Here is a 17,170-nt window from a genome sequence, read left to right as displayed (position 1 = left end):
TACAGATATAAACAGAGACACTGATACAGATATAAACAGAGACACTGATACAGATATAAACAGAGACACTGATACAGATATAAACAGAGACACTGATACAGATATAAACAGAGACACTGATACAGATATAAACAGAGACACTGATACAGATATAAACAGAGACACTGATACAGATATACAGAGACACTGAGATACAGAGACTGATACAGATACAGATATAAACAGAGACACTGATACAGATATAAACAGAGACACTGATACAGATATAGATGATACAGAGACACTGATACAGATATAAACAGAGACACTGATACAGATATATAAACAGAGACACTGATACAGATATAAACAGAGACACTGATACAGATATAGATAGATATAAACAGACACTGATACAGATATACAGATATAGAGACACTGATACAGATATAAACAGAGAGAGACACTGATACAGATATAAAGAGACACTGATACAGATATAAACAGAGACACTGATACAGATATAAACAGAGACACTGATACAGATATAAACAGACACTGATACAGATATAAACAGACACTGATACAGATATAAACAGAGACACTGATACAGATATACAGAGACACTGATACAGATATAAACAGAGACACTGATACAGATATAAACAGAGACACTGATACAGATATAAACAGACACTGATACAGATATAAACAGAGACACTGATACAGATATAAACAGAGACACTGATACAGATATAAAGACACTGATACAGATATAAACAGACACTGATACAGATATAAAGAGACACTGATACAGATACTGATACAGATATAAAGAGACACTGATACAGATATATACAGACACTGATACAGATATACAGACTGATACAGATATAAACAGAGACACTGATACAGATATAAACAGAGACACTGATACAGATATAAACAGAGACACTGATACAGATATAAACAGAGACACTGATACAGATATACAGAGACACTGATACAGATATAAACAGAGACACTGATACAGATATAAACAGACACTGATACAGATATAAAGAGACACTGATACAGATATATAGATATACAGAGACACTGATACAGATATACAGAGACACTGATACAGATATAAAGAGACACTGATACAGATATACTGATACAGATATAAACAGAGACACTGATACAGATATACAGAGACACTGATACAGATATAAAGAGAGACACTGATACTGATACAGATATACAGAGACACTGATACAGATATACAGAGACACTGATACAGATATAAAGAGACACTGATACAGATATAAACAGACACTGATACAGATATACAGAGACACTGATACAGATATAAACAGAGACACTGATACAGATATAAACAGAGACACTGATACAGATATACAGAGACACTGATACAGATATAAACAGAGACACTGATACAGATATAAGAGACACTGATACAGATAGAGACACTGATACAGATATAAACAGACACTGATACAGATATAAACAGACACTGATACAGATATACAGAGACACTGATACATATAAACAGACACTGATACAGATATAAAGAGACACTGATACAGATATAAAGAGACACTGATACAGATATAAACAGAGACACTGATACAGATATAAAGAGACACTGATACAGATATATAAACAGAGACACTGATACAGATATAACAGAGACACTGATACAGATATACAGAGACACTGATACAGATAAACAGACACTGATACAGATATACAGAGACACACTGATACAGATATACAGAGACACTGATACAGATATACAGAGACACTGATACAGATATAAACAGAGACACTGATACAGATATAAACAGAGACACTGATACAGATATAGACACTGACACTGATACAGACACTATATACAGACACTGATACAGATATAAACAGAGACACTGATACAGATATAAAGAGAGACACTGATACAGATATACAGATACAGATACAGATAGAAACAGAGACACTGATACAGATATAAACAGAGACACTGATACAGATATAAACAGAGACACTGATACAGATATAAACAGAGACACTGATACAGATATACAGAGACACTGATACAGATATAAACAGAGACACTGATACAGATATAAACAGAGACACTGATACAGATATAAACAGAGACACTGATACAGATATATAGAGACACTGATACAGATATAAATATAAACAGAGACACTGATACAGATATAAACAGAGACACTGATACAGATATAAACAGAGACACTGATACAGATATAAACAGAGACACTGATACAGATATAGAGACACTGATATAGAGAGACACTGATACAGATATACAATATAAACAGAGACACTGATACAGATATAAAGAGACACTGATACAGATATACAGACACTGATACAGATATAAACAGAGACACTGATACAGATATAAACAGAGACACACTGATACAGATATAGAGACAGAGACACATATACAGACATGATACAGATATACAGAGACACTGATACAGATATAAACAGACACTGACACTGATACAGATACACGAGACAGATATACAGACAGACACTGATACAGATATAAACAGAGACACTGATACAGATATAAACAGACACTGATACAGATATAGATATATATACAGACACTGATACAGATATAAACAGAGACACTGATACAGATATAAACAGAGACACTGATACAGATATAAACAGAGACACTGATACAGATATAAACAGAGACACTGATACAGATATAAACAGAGACACTGATACAGATATAAACAGAGACACTGATACAGATATAAACAGAGACACTGATACAGATATAAACAGACATACTGATACAGATATGATACAGATATAAAGACACTGATACAGATATAAACAGAGACACTGATACAGATATAAACAGAGACACTGATACAGATATAAAGAGACACTGATACAGATATATAGATATACAGAGACACTGATACAGATATAAACAGAGACACTGATACAGATATAAACAGAGACACTGATACAGATATAAAGAGACACTGATACAGATATAAATATACAGAGACACTGATACAGAGACACACTGATACAGATATAAAGAGACACTGATACAGATATAAAGAGACACTGATACAGATATAAACAGAGACACTGATACAGATATAAACAGAGACACTGATACAGATATAAAGAGATACAGATATAAAGAGACACTGATACAGATATAAACAGAGACACTGATACAGATATAAACAGAGACACTGATACAGATATACAGAGACACTGATACAGATATAAACAGAGACACTGATACAGATATAAACAGACAGAGACACTGATACAGATATACAGAGACACTGATACAGATATACAGAGACACTGATACAGATATAAACAGAGACACTGATACAGATATAAACAGAGACACTGATACAGATATAAACAGACACTGATACAGATATACAGAGACACTGATACAGATATAAACAGAGACACTGATACAGATATAAACAGAGACACTGATACAGATATAAAGAGACACTGATACAGATATACAGACACTGATACAGATATAAACAGACACTGATACAGATATAAACAGACACTGATACAGATATAAACAGAGACACTGATACAGATATAAACAGAGACACTGATACAGATATACAGAGACACTGATACAGATATAAACAGAGACACTGATACAGATATACAGAGACACTGATACAGATATACAGAGAGACACTGATACAGATATAAACAGATATACAGATATATACAGAGACACTGATACAGATATACAGAGACACTGATACAGATATAAACAGAGACACTGATACAGATATATAGATATACAGAGACACTGATACAGATATAAAGAGACACTGATACAGATATACAGAGACACTGATACAGATATAAACAGAGACACTGATACAGATAAACAGAGACACTGATACAGATATACAGATATACAGAGACACTGATACAGATATAAACAGAGACACTGATACAGATATACAGAGACACTGATACAGATATATAGATATACAGAGACACTGATACAGATATAAACAGAGACACTGATACAGATATAAATATAACAGATATAGACACTGATACAGATATAATATAGAGACACTGATACAGATATACACACTGATACAGATATAAACAGAGACACTGATACAGATATACAGAGACACTGATACAGATATACAGAGACACTGATACAGATATAAACAGAGACACTGATACAGATATACAGAGACACTGATACAGATATAAACAGAGACACTGATACAGATATACAGAGACACTGATACAGATATACAGATATACAGAGACACTGATACAGATATAAACAGAGACACTGATACAGATATATAGATATACAGAGACACTGATACAGATATAAACAGAGACACTGATACAGATATAAACAGACACTGATACAGATATACATAGAGATATAGAGACACTGATACAGATATAAACAGAGACACTGATACAGATATAAACAGAGACACTGATACAGATATAAACAGAGACACTGATACAGATATAAACAGAGACACTGATACAGATATACAGAGACACTGATACAGATATATATACAGAGACACTGATACAGATATAAACAGACACAGATACAGATATAGATATACAGAGACACTGATACAGATATAAACAGAGACACTGATACAGATATACAGAGACACTGATACAGATATACAGAGACACTGATACAGATATACAGAGACACTGATACAGATATAAACAGAGACACTGATACAGATATATAGATACACTGATATACATATATAGATATACACTGATACAGATATATACAGAGACACACTGATACAGATATATACAGAGACACTGATACAGATATATAATAGAGACACTGATACAGATATAAACAGAGACACTGATACAGATGATACAGACACTGATACAGATATAAACAGAGACACTGATACAGATATACAGATATACAGAGACACTGATACAGATATACAGAGACACTGATACAGATATAAACAGAGACACTGATACAGATATAAACAGAGACACTGATACAGATATAAACAGAGACACTGATACAGATATACAGACACTGATACAGATATAAACAGAGACACTGATACAGATATAAACAGAGACACTGATACAGATATACAGAGACACTGATACAGATATACAGAGACACTGATACAGATATACAGAGACACTGATACAGATATAAACAGAGACACTGATACAGATATAAACAGACACTGATACAGATATACAGAGACACTGATACAGATATAAACAGAGACACTGATACAGATATAAACAGAGACACTGATACAGATATACAGACACTGATACAGATATACAGAGACACTGATACAGATATACAGAGATACACATACTGATACAGATATACAGAGACACTGATACAGATATAGATATACAGAGACACTGATACAGATATACAGAGACACTGATGATACAGAGATATAAGATATATACAGAGACACTGATACAGATATACAGAGACACTGATACAGACACAGAGACACTGATACAGATATACAGAGACACTGATACAGATATAAACAGAGACACTGATACAGATATAAACAGAGACACTGATACAGATATAAACAGAGACACTGATACAGATATAAACAGAGACACTGATACAGATATAAACAGAGACACTGATACAGATATAAACACTGATACAGATATAAACATAGACACTGATACAGATATAAACAGAGACACTGATACAGATATAAACAGAGACAGATATAAACAGACACTGATACAGATATAAACAGAGACACTGATACAGATATAAACAGACACATACAGATATAGATATAAACAGACACAGATACAGATATAAACAGAGACACTGATACAGATATAAACAGAGACACTGATACAGATATAAACAGACACTGATACAGATAGAGACACTGATACAGATATAAAGACACTGATACAGATATAAACAGAGACACTGATACAGATATAAACAGACACTGATACAGATATAAACAGACACTGACACTGATACAGATATAAACAGAGACACTGATACAGATATACAGAGACACTGATACAGATATAAACAGAGACACTGATACAGATATACAGAGACACTGATACAGATATAAACAGAGACACTGATACAGATATAAACAGAGACACTGATACAGATATAAACAGAGACACTGATACAGATATACAGAGACACTGATACAGATATACAGAGACACTGATACAGATATATAGAGACACTGATACAGATATAAACAGACACACTGATACAGATATACAGAGACACTGATACAGATATAAACAGAGACACTGATACAGATATAAACAGAGACACTGATACAGATATACAGATATACAGAGACACTGATACAGATATACAGATATACAGAGACACTGATACAGATATACAGAGACACTGATACAGATATAAACAGAGACACTGATACAGATATAAACAGAGACACTGATACAGATATAAACAGAGACACTGATACAGATATAAAGAGACACTGATACAGATATACAGATATACAGAGACACTGATACAGATATAAACAGAGACACTGATACAGATATACAGAGACACTGATACAGATATAAACAGAGACACTGATACAGATATAAACAGAGATACAGATATAAACAGAGACACTGATACAGATATACAGAGACACTGATACAGATATAAACAGACACTGATACAGATATATAGATATACAGAGACACTGATACAGATAGAGACACTGATGCAGATATAAACAGAGACACTGATACAGATATATACATACAGATATACACATACAGATATAAACAGATGATACAGATATAGAGACACTGATACAGATATAAACAGAGACACTGATACAGATATACAGAGACACTGATACAGATATATAGATATACAGAGACACTGATACAGATATACAGAGACTGATACAGATATATAGATATACAGAGACACTGATACAGATATAAACAGAGACACTGATGCAGATATAAACAGACACTGATACAGATATATAGATATACACTGATACAGATATATAGATATACAGAAACACTGATACAGATATACAGAGACACTGATACAGATATAAACAGAGACACTGATACAGATATATAGATATACAGAGACACTGATACAGATATAAACAGAGACACTGATACAGATATACAGAGACACTGATACAGATATACAGACACTGATACAGATACAGATATACAGAGATACTGATACAGATATAAATACAGATATAAAGAGACACTGATACAGATATACAGAGACACTGATACAGATATAAACAGAGACACTGATACAGATATACAGAGACACTGATACAGATATACAAAGATACACACTGATACAGATATAAACAGACACTGATACAGATATATAGATATACAGAGACACTGATACAGATATAAACAGAGACATTGATACAGATATAAACAGAGACACTGATACAGATATATAGATATACAGAGACACTGATACAGATATATACAGATATAAGAGACACTGATATATAAACAGAGACACTGATACAGATATAACAGAGACACTGATACAGATATAAACAGAGACACTGATACAGATATAAACAGAGACACTGATACAGATATACAGAGACACTGATACAGATATACAGAGACACTGATACAGATATAAACAGAGACACTGATACAGATATAAACAGAGACACTGATACAGATATACAGAGACACTGATACAGATATACAGAGACACTGATACAGATATAAACAGAGACACTGATACAGATATAAACAGAGACTGATACAGATATATAGATATACAGAGACACTGATACAGATATATACAGAGACACTGATACAGATATACAGAGACACTGATACAGACATACAGAGACACTGATACAGATATACAGAGATACTGATACAGATATAAACAGAGACACTGATACAGATATAAAAGAGACACTGATACAGATATAAACAGACACTGATACAGATATATAGATATACAGAGACACTGATACAGATATAAACAGAGACATTGATACAGATATACAGAGACACTGATACAGATATAAACAGAGACACTGATACAGATATACAGAGACACTGATACAGATATACAGAGACACTGATACAGATATACAGACACTGATAAACAGAGACACTGATACAGATATAAACAGAGACACTGATACAGATATAAACAGAGACACTGATACAGATATAAAGAGACACTGATACAGATATACAGAGACACTGATACAGATATATAGATATACAGAGACACTGATACAGATATACAGAGACACTGATACAGATATAAACAGAGACACTGATGCAGATATAAACAGACACTGATACAGATATACTGAGACACTGATACAGATATACAGAGACACTGATACAGACATACAGAGACACTGATACAGATATACAGAGACACTGATACAGATATACAGAGACACTGATACAGATATATAGATATACAGAGACACTGATACAGATATACAGAGACACTGATACAGATATAAACAGAGACACTGATACAGATATACAGAGACACTGATACAGATATATAGAGACTCTGATACAGATATACAGAGACACTGATACAGATATATAGATATATAGATATACAGAGACACTGATACAGATATACAGAGACACTGATACAGATATAAACAGAGACACTGATACAGATATACAGAGACACTGATACAGATACAGAGACACTGATGCAGATATAAACAGAGACACTGATACAGATATAAACAGACACTGATACAGATATATAGAGACACTGATACAGATATAAACAGAGACACTGATACAGATATACAGAGACACTGATACAGATATAAACAGAGACACTGATACAGATATACAGAGACACTGATACAGATATACAGAGACACTGATACAGATATAAACAGAGACACTGATACAGATATAAACAGAGACACTGATACAGATATAAACAGACACTGATACAGATATACAGATATACAGAGACACTGATACAGATATAAACAGACACTGATACAGATATACAGAGACACTCATAAACATATATAGATATACAGATTTAAAGAGATACTGATACAGATATACAGAAATTTCTCTTCCACTTGCCCTACAAAAAATCCACTTGTCCCGGACAAGCCTTAATGTCGAGCCCGGCAGATATATAGATATACAGATATACAGAGACACTGATACAGATATACAGAGACACTGATACAGATATAAACAGAGACACTGATACAGATATACAGAGACACTGATACAGATATAGTCTATGATACAGATATACAGGGACACTGAGTTACAGTTAGTTATTTGATGCTATAATCTTGATTTAGGGTTACTTTGGTAAAGGCGTGCTGTCCCGAGCCAGACCGGACCACAACATCTCGGACCAGTGGGAGCGTGAGTTTCCACCCACACCATGACATCATTGTCCTGAGTCTGGTCCAATCAGGGCTGCCCGCTGCACTCAGCTGCTCTCTGTTTCTGTTACAGAACACCAAGGTCTGCTTCTGCCCGTCGTCTCCCAGTCCAGGTCAGTGACATCACTTCCTGTCTCTCACACGATGACATCACATATTAGGCTCGTAGAGTTTTATGTTACCATAGAAACCCTTGTTTATGTTAATTTGTTTCACACACATCAATCCAAATCACGTAGTAGAAATAAAACCCATGTAATGCGAGGGTAGAAACCTCTAATGGCTTCATAAAAACCCTGAGGACTCTGGCACAATCACCAATACATTTCAAGTATTAGTGTTCAAGAATTTCATATAAAATAAGTATTAAAAAAAGAGAAATACAGTACATGCAGAGAAACTGAAAAAATTTCCATCTTTACAGTTTCTAACACAAGGAGCGCCGTGAAGCCTAGATTCGTGCCCGATCACGTGCTGTTCTCTGCACCGGTCACCATGAGACCATCCTCTACAGAACTGTCTCTCTCTTTCCCTGTGCGTCTGTGTCTGTCTCTCTCTCTACCTGTGCATCTGTGTCTGTCTCTCTCTCTGTGTGCCTGATCGCGTGTCTCTCTGAGAAGTGAAGACAGCCAAAATCATATTTATTTTGTAAAGTATCCAGCTGCACTGTGGCCTTTCCTTTATGTGATTACCTGCCTGGCTTGACACATTCTCTCACGGCTAGCGGAAGAAATAGAGGAGTCAAAGCTGTTTCACACCATTCAGAGGAAACATGTCCTTCAACACGGAAACCGTAGCAACACGGTGGCACCGTTTAGAGACTAAACGTGCCTTGTTTATCCTCCTCTCTTCCTCCAGGTATGAGGAGCTGCTCCGGTGGGCGGGGGCTTCTCTCACTGCTCAGGGATTGGATGAAGACGCTGTCAATCAAACGCTGCTCAGCCTCTCTCAGCCAGTAAAGATGGAGGATGTGAGGAGGGAGGGGGGAGGGGGGGAGCCTGTCCCCACCAGAAGAGGCAGCGTCGGGGGTCAGAGGTCGGGTCAGAGGCCAAGAAAAGCTCCAGGTAGTTCTTTCTCTTCTCTGTCACCAGACTCCCCTGAAGAATCTGCTGATTTTACATTCTGCTTCCTGTGTTAGAAAACAAACAAAAACTGCACACTTTGTTAGAAATATTTGCGCATTCTGCTCAATTCGGCATTTTTAGAATCCAAAAATAAAAAGGGTTTATTCTCGCTAGGCGTCACACAGCCTTGTAGCCGACGTAGTTTTGTAGGATATCTTACGTATCGGTGTCAATACCAAGGATGTTACTTTGGGTTCAACTTTGGGGGGGTAGAGATCTCCAACTATCTAGGGAGGCCCCCGGAGATGTTCGCATGGATTGAGAAAAGAGACAAAAAACTTGAAAATGAGACAAAAACTTTGGTGAATGAAAGCGACAAAAATATTGAAAATGTGACAAATGTCCAAACTTCGGAAAAAGCCCAGAATGGATTATTATTATATATACATGGGGGAAACATTTTGGTAGGATATCTTACGGACCCGTTGATTAGGTGGATCATGTTTGTGTTGCTCACAGACTTCAACCATTCAGACACAAGTTACAGTTTCACTTTGAATGTTTAAACTTTCCTGTGAAAAACAAAAGTGTGATCTTTGATTTAACATTTTAGGTTGGACCCACCAGACCTGAACCTGAACCCAGACTCAGACCCAGATTCAGATCCAGATCCCAGCTCAGACTTAGACTCCGACCCTGACCCAGACCCAGGCTCTGATCCTGATCCGGATCCTCTGGTTCCAGGTCCTGGTTTTGTCCTGCTGGTCCCTGACGGTGAGGTGAGGCTTCAGGTTTTTGGGTTTCTTGACTCTGTGAGCTGTTGTTGTTGTTGTTTGAAATGTAGTTTGAGGAGAAACGTGTAATGTTTTTAGTTGTCTTTTTCTACGTTCGTGGCGCTTTCTTTCAAAACCTTTTTGATACTTTGTGTGTGTGTGTGTGTGTGTGTGTGTGTGTGTGTGTGTGTGTGTGTGTGTGCACGCGCGCGCAGGTGTGTGGGGGGGTCAGGGAGGTCCGGCGGACCCCGATCTCTGTCCCAGAGTACCTGCAGCTCAGTCTGGAGGAGGTGACGTTAACATATCACTCACGCTAACATCACTTTCTGTCTGTAAACACGACATTACCCATGAGCCTCAGCTGCTGTTTGCCATGGAAACAAAGACAGAATTAGAGAGTGAAGTGATTTCAATCTGACGGTTTAATAGGAGCCACTCTGTAAACTGTCTGTTTGTTACAGGCCTTCTTCCTGGTCTACAGTCTGGGCTGTCTGTCTGTCTACCTGAACCAGGTAACTGTCTGTCTGTCTGTCTTTCCACCATAGTCCGGCCCTATACGAGATGAATTAAATAAATGTGTCTGGGATCTCCTCTGTGATTGGTCAGGAGCCTCTGTCTGTCATCCAGCTGTGGAGGACGTTCCGGTCCCTGCGGCCCGACTTTGTCTGCTCGTTCTCGGCCTATCAGCACTGTCGGAGCAGGGGGTGGGTCCCTAAAGGAGGGGGCGGGGCCAAATACGGCGTCGACCTTAGTAAGAGACACACACACACACACGCAGGTGTGTTAAAACTGACGTAAACATTCAGCCTGTCACACATTTCACATTAGCCTGGTTGACACCAGGCTATGCCAGAGAAGGCTCATCCACAGCCCATTTCCAAGGGGGGGTCACCAATGCCATCCATCCATCCATCTTCGTCCGCTTATCCGGTGTCGGGTCGCGGGGGGAGCAGCTCCAGCAGGGGACCCCAAACTTCCCTTTCCCGAGCAACATTAACCAGCTCCGACTGGGGGATCCCGAGGCGTTCCCAGGCCAGGTTGGAGATATAATCCCTCCACCTAGTCCTGGGTCTTCCCCGAGGCCTCCTCCCAGCTGGACGTGCCTGGAACACCTCCCTAGGGAGGCGCCCAGGGGGCATCCTTACCAGATGCCCGAACCACCTCAACTGGCTCCTTTCGACGCAAAGGAGCAGCGGCTCTACTCCGAGCTCCTCACGGATGACTGAGCTTCTCACCCTATCTCTAAGGGAGACGCCAGCCACCCTCCTGAGGAAACCCATTTCAGCCGCTTGTACCCTGGATCTCGTTCTTTCGGTCATGACCCAGCCTTCATGACCATAGGTGAGGGTAGGAACGAAAACTGACCGGTAGATCGAGAGCTTTGCCTTCTGGCTAAGCTCTCTTTTCGTCTAACGGTGCGATAGATTGAATGCAATACCGCACCCGCTGCGCCGATTCTCCGACCAATCTCCCGCTCCATTGTCCCCTCACTTTCGCGAACACAACCCCAAGGTACTTGAACTCCTTCACTTGGGGTAAGGACTCATTCCCTACCTGGAGAAGGCATTCCATCGGTTTCCTGCTGAGAACCATGGCCTCAGATTTAGAGGTGCTGATCCTCATCCCAACCGCTTCACACTCGGTTGCGAACCGATCCAGTGAGTGCTGAAGGTCGCAGGCCGATGATGCCATCAGGACCACATCATCTGCAAAGAGCAGCGATGAGATCCCCAGCCCACCAAACTGCAACCCCTCCCCACCCCGACTACGCCTCGATATCCTGTCCATAAATACTACAAACAGGATTGGTGACAAAGCGCAGCCCTGGCGGAGGCCAACCCTCACCTGAAAAGAGTCCGACTTACTACCGAGAACCCGGACACAGCTCTCGCTTTGGTTGTACAGAGATTGGATGGCCCTGAGAAGAGACCCCCTCACCCCATACTCCCGCAGCACCTCCCACAGTATCTCCCGGGGGACCCGGTCATACGCCTTCTCCAATGCCTCTGGCCGTAATTGGATAGTCCTTCAACCAATCAGACCAACGATCTGGGTGACGTAGCAGTGACAGCTGCATCAACGGGTTGCTGCGCTTCGGTGGCCGTCATGTTGAATGTAAACAAGAAGCTGCTCGCCGTCGCTGCGCTATCATCATCGTGTAAAGCCCGCCTCAATGGCTGTGATTGGTGTAGAGCCCGCATCAACAATTGTGATTGGTGCCTCGATTTGGAAAAATTGGAAATGGGTTTGAATGGGCTCTTGGCCAGACTGACTTGTAGAGCAAATCTTAAATTTGCCGGAAGCTCGTCAGGGTTTACCCAGGCTAGCTCTGGATGGAGTTAAGACTAATTTCACTTTTGAGTTTTTTTTTTTTGTTTGTTTTCAGTGTTGTACAGGAAAGGACCACCTTTCTACCACGCCAGGTAACACACACACACATATACAGTGGGGGAAATAAGTATTTGACCCCTTGCTGATTTTGCAGGTTTGCCCACTTACAAAGAATGCAAAAATCTACAATTTTAATCATATGTACATTCTAACAGTGAAAGACAGAATCCCAAAGAAAATTCCAGAAAATCACATCATATGAATTTATTAAAATTGATAACCATCTGATGAGGAAAAACAAGTATTTGACCCCCTGGACAAACAGCAAGTATTCTGGCTCCTACAAGCCAGTTAGTCTTTCTTTAAGACACAGTCCCAATCCGAACCAATTATCTACATCAAATATACCTGCCTCACCTCGTTACCTGTATAAAAGACACCTGTCAACACCCAAACAACCAGCATCCAACATCACTACCATGGGCAAGACCAAAGACCTTTCTACGGACATCAGGGACAAGATTGTTGATCTGCACAAGGCTGGGATGGGCTACAAGAGAATCGGAAAGCAACTTGGAGAGAAAAGATCAACTGTCGGTGCAGTTATCAGGAAATGGAAGAAGCACCACACCACCGCCAACCTCCCTCGGTCTGGGCCTCCACACAAGATCTTGCCTCGTGGGGTGTCCCTGATCATGCGAACGGTGAGGAATCATCCCAAAACCACAAGGGGGGAACTGATGAATCAACTGAAGGCAGCTGGGACCACAGTTACAAAAGAAACGGTTGGTAACACACTACGCCGTCATGGATTGAAATCCTGCAGCGCACGCAAGGTCCCCCTGCTCAAGAAGAAACATGTACAGGTCCGCATGAAGTTCGCCATTCACCACCTGGACGACTCAGAAGAGGCCTGGAAGAAGGTGATGTGGTCAGATGAGACCAAAATAGAACTTTTTGGCCTCAACTCAACTCGTCGTGTTTGGAGGGCAAAGAACACCGAGTACAACCCAAAGAACACCATCCCCACCATCAAGCATGGTGGTGGCAACATCATGCTTTGGGGGTGCTTTTCAGCCAAGGGGACGGGACAACTCCATCGTATTGAGGGGAGGATGGACGGGGCCATGTATCGTGGAATTCTGGACCGACACCTCCTTCCCTCAGTGAGAGAGCTGAAGATGGGTCGAGGATGGGTGTTTCAGCACGACAACGACCCTAAGCACACCGCCAAAGCAACAAAAAGAGTGGCTGAAGAAGAAGCACATCAAGGTTCTGGAGTGGCCTAGCCAGTCTCCAGACCTGAATCCGATTGAAAATCTTTGGAGGGAGCTTAAAATTGAGTTGCCAGGCGACAACCTCGGAACCTGAATGATTTGGAGGCTGTCTGCAGGGAGGAGTGGGCCAACATCCCTGCCGAAATGTGCACAAACCTTGTCACCAACTATAAAAACCATTTGACATCTGTGCTGGCCAATAATGGCTTTTCTACAAAATATTAACATGCTGTATGTCCAGGGGGTCAAATACTTGTTTTTCCTCATCAGATGGTTATCAATTTTAATAAATTCATATGATGTGATTTTCTGGAATTTTCTTTGGGATTCTGTCTTTCACTGTTAGAATGTACATATGATTAAAATTGTAGATTTTTGCATTCTTTGTAAGTGGGCAAACCTGCAAAATCAGCAAGGGGTCAAATACTTATTTCCCCCACTGTACATACACACACACGTTTGTTCTTCTACCCTACAAGGAACCTGAAAGTAAAAACTGAAAACATGTCACTCTCCTTTTTTTTTTTTTTTTAAGAAACTAGAGCTGCAAAGATGAATGGATTAATTATCAACTATTAAATGAATCTCCAACTATTCTGATAATCCATGACTCAGTTTGAGTCATTTAGTTTATGATAAAACAGGTAAATTAGTGTGATGTCAGCTTGTTAAATGTGAATATTTTCTCCTCTGAGACAGTAAACCAACGTGTCTCCTGTTCCCGTAGTTATTCGGTGGTAGTTGAACGGGCTGACGATGCATTCAGGGGCTCGCCGTTGCGTCCGTTTTCGTGGCGTTCTCTAGCGGCTCTCAGCAGGATCACCTCCAACGTCTCTAAGGTAACGAGTCAACAGACATCATCACGCTGAAACTGAAAGATCTTTGAAAAATACGTCTTCATTTTTATACGTTGTTGTTTTTAACGTTTTTGTCACTTTTTAAAAAACACTTTTTTCAACAGTTTTATGAATAATTTATTCAAGACCTAGAATATCAAAATATGTGGGACAGTGAAACATGAAAATAAATAATTTAATCAAAAGAATTTGAGATCTGAATCTAAATTATACTTCACCTTAAAACAAACTTTGTTTTAGTTTCCAGAGTTGAAGAAGTTGATCTTTCAGTTTGATATTTTATTTTATTGTCCGATAATGAAACCTTTTGCTCTGTTTGACTTCTTCTCTGTTTCCTGTTCCCAACAGGAGCTGATGTTGTGTTACATCATCTTTCCAGCCGACCAATCAGAAGCCGAGCTGGACTCACCTGCCTGTCTGAGCAGACTGAAGGTTCAGGTGAATATTTTCAGGATTTAAAGGGTTAAAAACAAGCAGCTTTCTCATGATTCCATATATAATAATCATATTTATGTTTATTTATAGAGAGTTTGTGTTGTTCACTCTCCACAGGAAGTGATCGTCAGTAGGTGGGTTTCCTCCAAAGAGCGCGCTGAGCAGGAAGACTTCTGATTGGCTGACGGGAGACATCATCAATGTCACAGAGTGATGTCACAAAGACAGACTGATGACATCAGCCAAAAGAGGATAAAATACTGTTTTCATTAAAGAAAATCATAAAGTATCTCATTTACATCTTCATGTGCTCATAATGTGACACACACACACACACACACACACACAGACAGACAGACAGACAGACAGACAGACAGAGACACACACACACACATACATACAGACACTTTTGTTCATCTACCCTTTTTTAAATTATTAAAAATGAAAATCATAAAGTATCTTGTGTACATCTCCATGTGTTGATACAGTCCAATGCTCAGAATATCCTGCTTTTTATCCCCCATTTGAATTCATTTAAGGGAATTATTGGAACATTTTGAGGACAAAAACCAGATTTATCTAAAAAAAAAAAAAAAAATAAGGTCACAATATTATAATAAAAGTCAGACAAATTGAGAAAAGGTTTGAACATTTAAAGGTCAAAATATCACGAAAAAGAAAATCAGAAAAGTTTAGAAAATTATTGGAACTATTTGAGGAAAAAGTCAGATGTAAAGACAAGTTCAAAACAAGTTCTGTCTGCTTCTTCTTTACTAAAAATAAGTCAGAACATTTTAGGAACAAAGTTGGAATATCTTAAGAAAAAAACTTTAAAATATTTTGAAAAAGAAAGTCGGAGAATTTTAGAAAATTGTTGCAATGGTTCGAAATATTACGCTAGAAAATCGCCGGAAGATTTGATTATATTTTGGGGTAAAGTCT

At 38.8% G+C, this 17,170-nt stretch overlaps 1 protein-coding gene across 1 annotated transcript in view; it reads left to right on the top strand.

The window, feature by feature from the left end:
- LOC114554886 (uncharacterized) overlaps nt 1-16,608 on the top strand; it is a 21,355-nt gene extending 4,747 nt beyond the window's left edge. Inside the window, exons 2-12 of the mRNA XM_028576958.1 lie at nt 9,524-9,604; nt 10,350-10,367; nt 10,409-10,555; nt 11,169-11,334; nt 11,544-11,618; nt 11,790-11,840; nt 11,935-12,079; nt 13,715-13,751; nt 15,664-15,775; nt 16,142-16,231; nt 16,346-16,608. Of these exons, the coding sequence (XP_028432759.1) occupies nt 9,524-9,604; nt 10,350-10,367; nt 10,409-10,555; nt 11,169-11,334; nt 11,544-11,618; nt 11,790-11,840; nt 11,935-12,079; nt 13,715-13,751; nt 15,664-15,775; nt 16,142-16,231; nt 16,346-16,405 (982 nt within the window). The 3' untranslated portion in view covers nt 16,406-16,608. The remainder of the gene's footprint in view (nt 1-9,523; nt 9,605-10,349; nt 10,368-10,408; nt 10,556-11,168; nt 11,335-11,543; nt 11,619-11,789; nt 11,841-11,934; nt 12,080-13,714; nt 13,752-15,663; nt 15,776-16,141; nt 16,232-16,345) is intronic.
- Nucleotides 16,609-17,170: the final 562 nt, after the last annotated feature.

Source organism: Perca flavescens, chromosome 4, assembly GCF_004354835.1.
Source record: "Perca flavescens isolate YP-PL-M2 chromosome 4, PFLA_1.0, whole genome shotgun sequence".
Taxonomy (NCBI): domain Eukaryota; kingdom Metazoa; phylum Chordata; class Actinopteri; order Perciformes; family Percidae; genus Perca; species Perca flavescens.
This window is presented reverse-complemented; position numbering and strand designations above follow the sequence as displayed.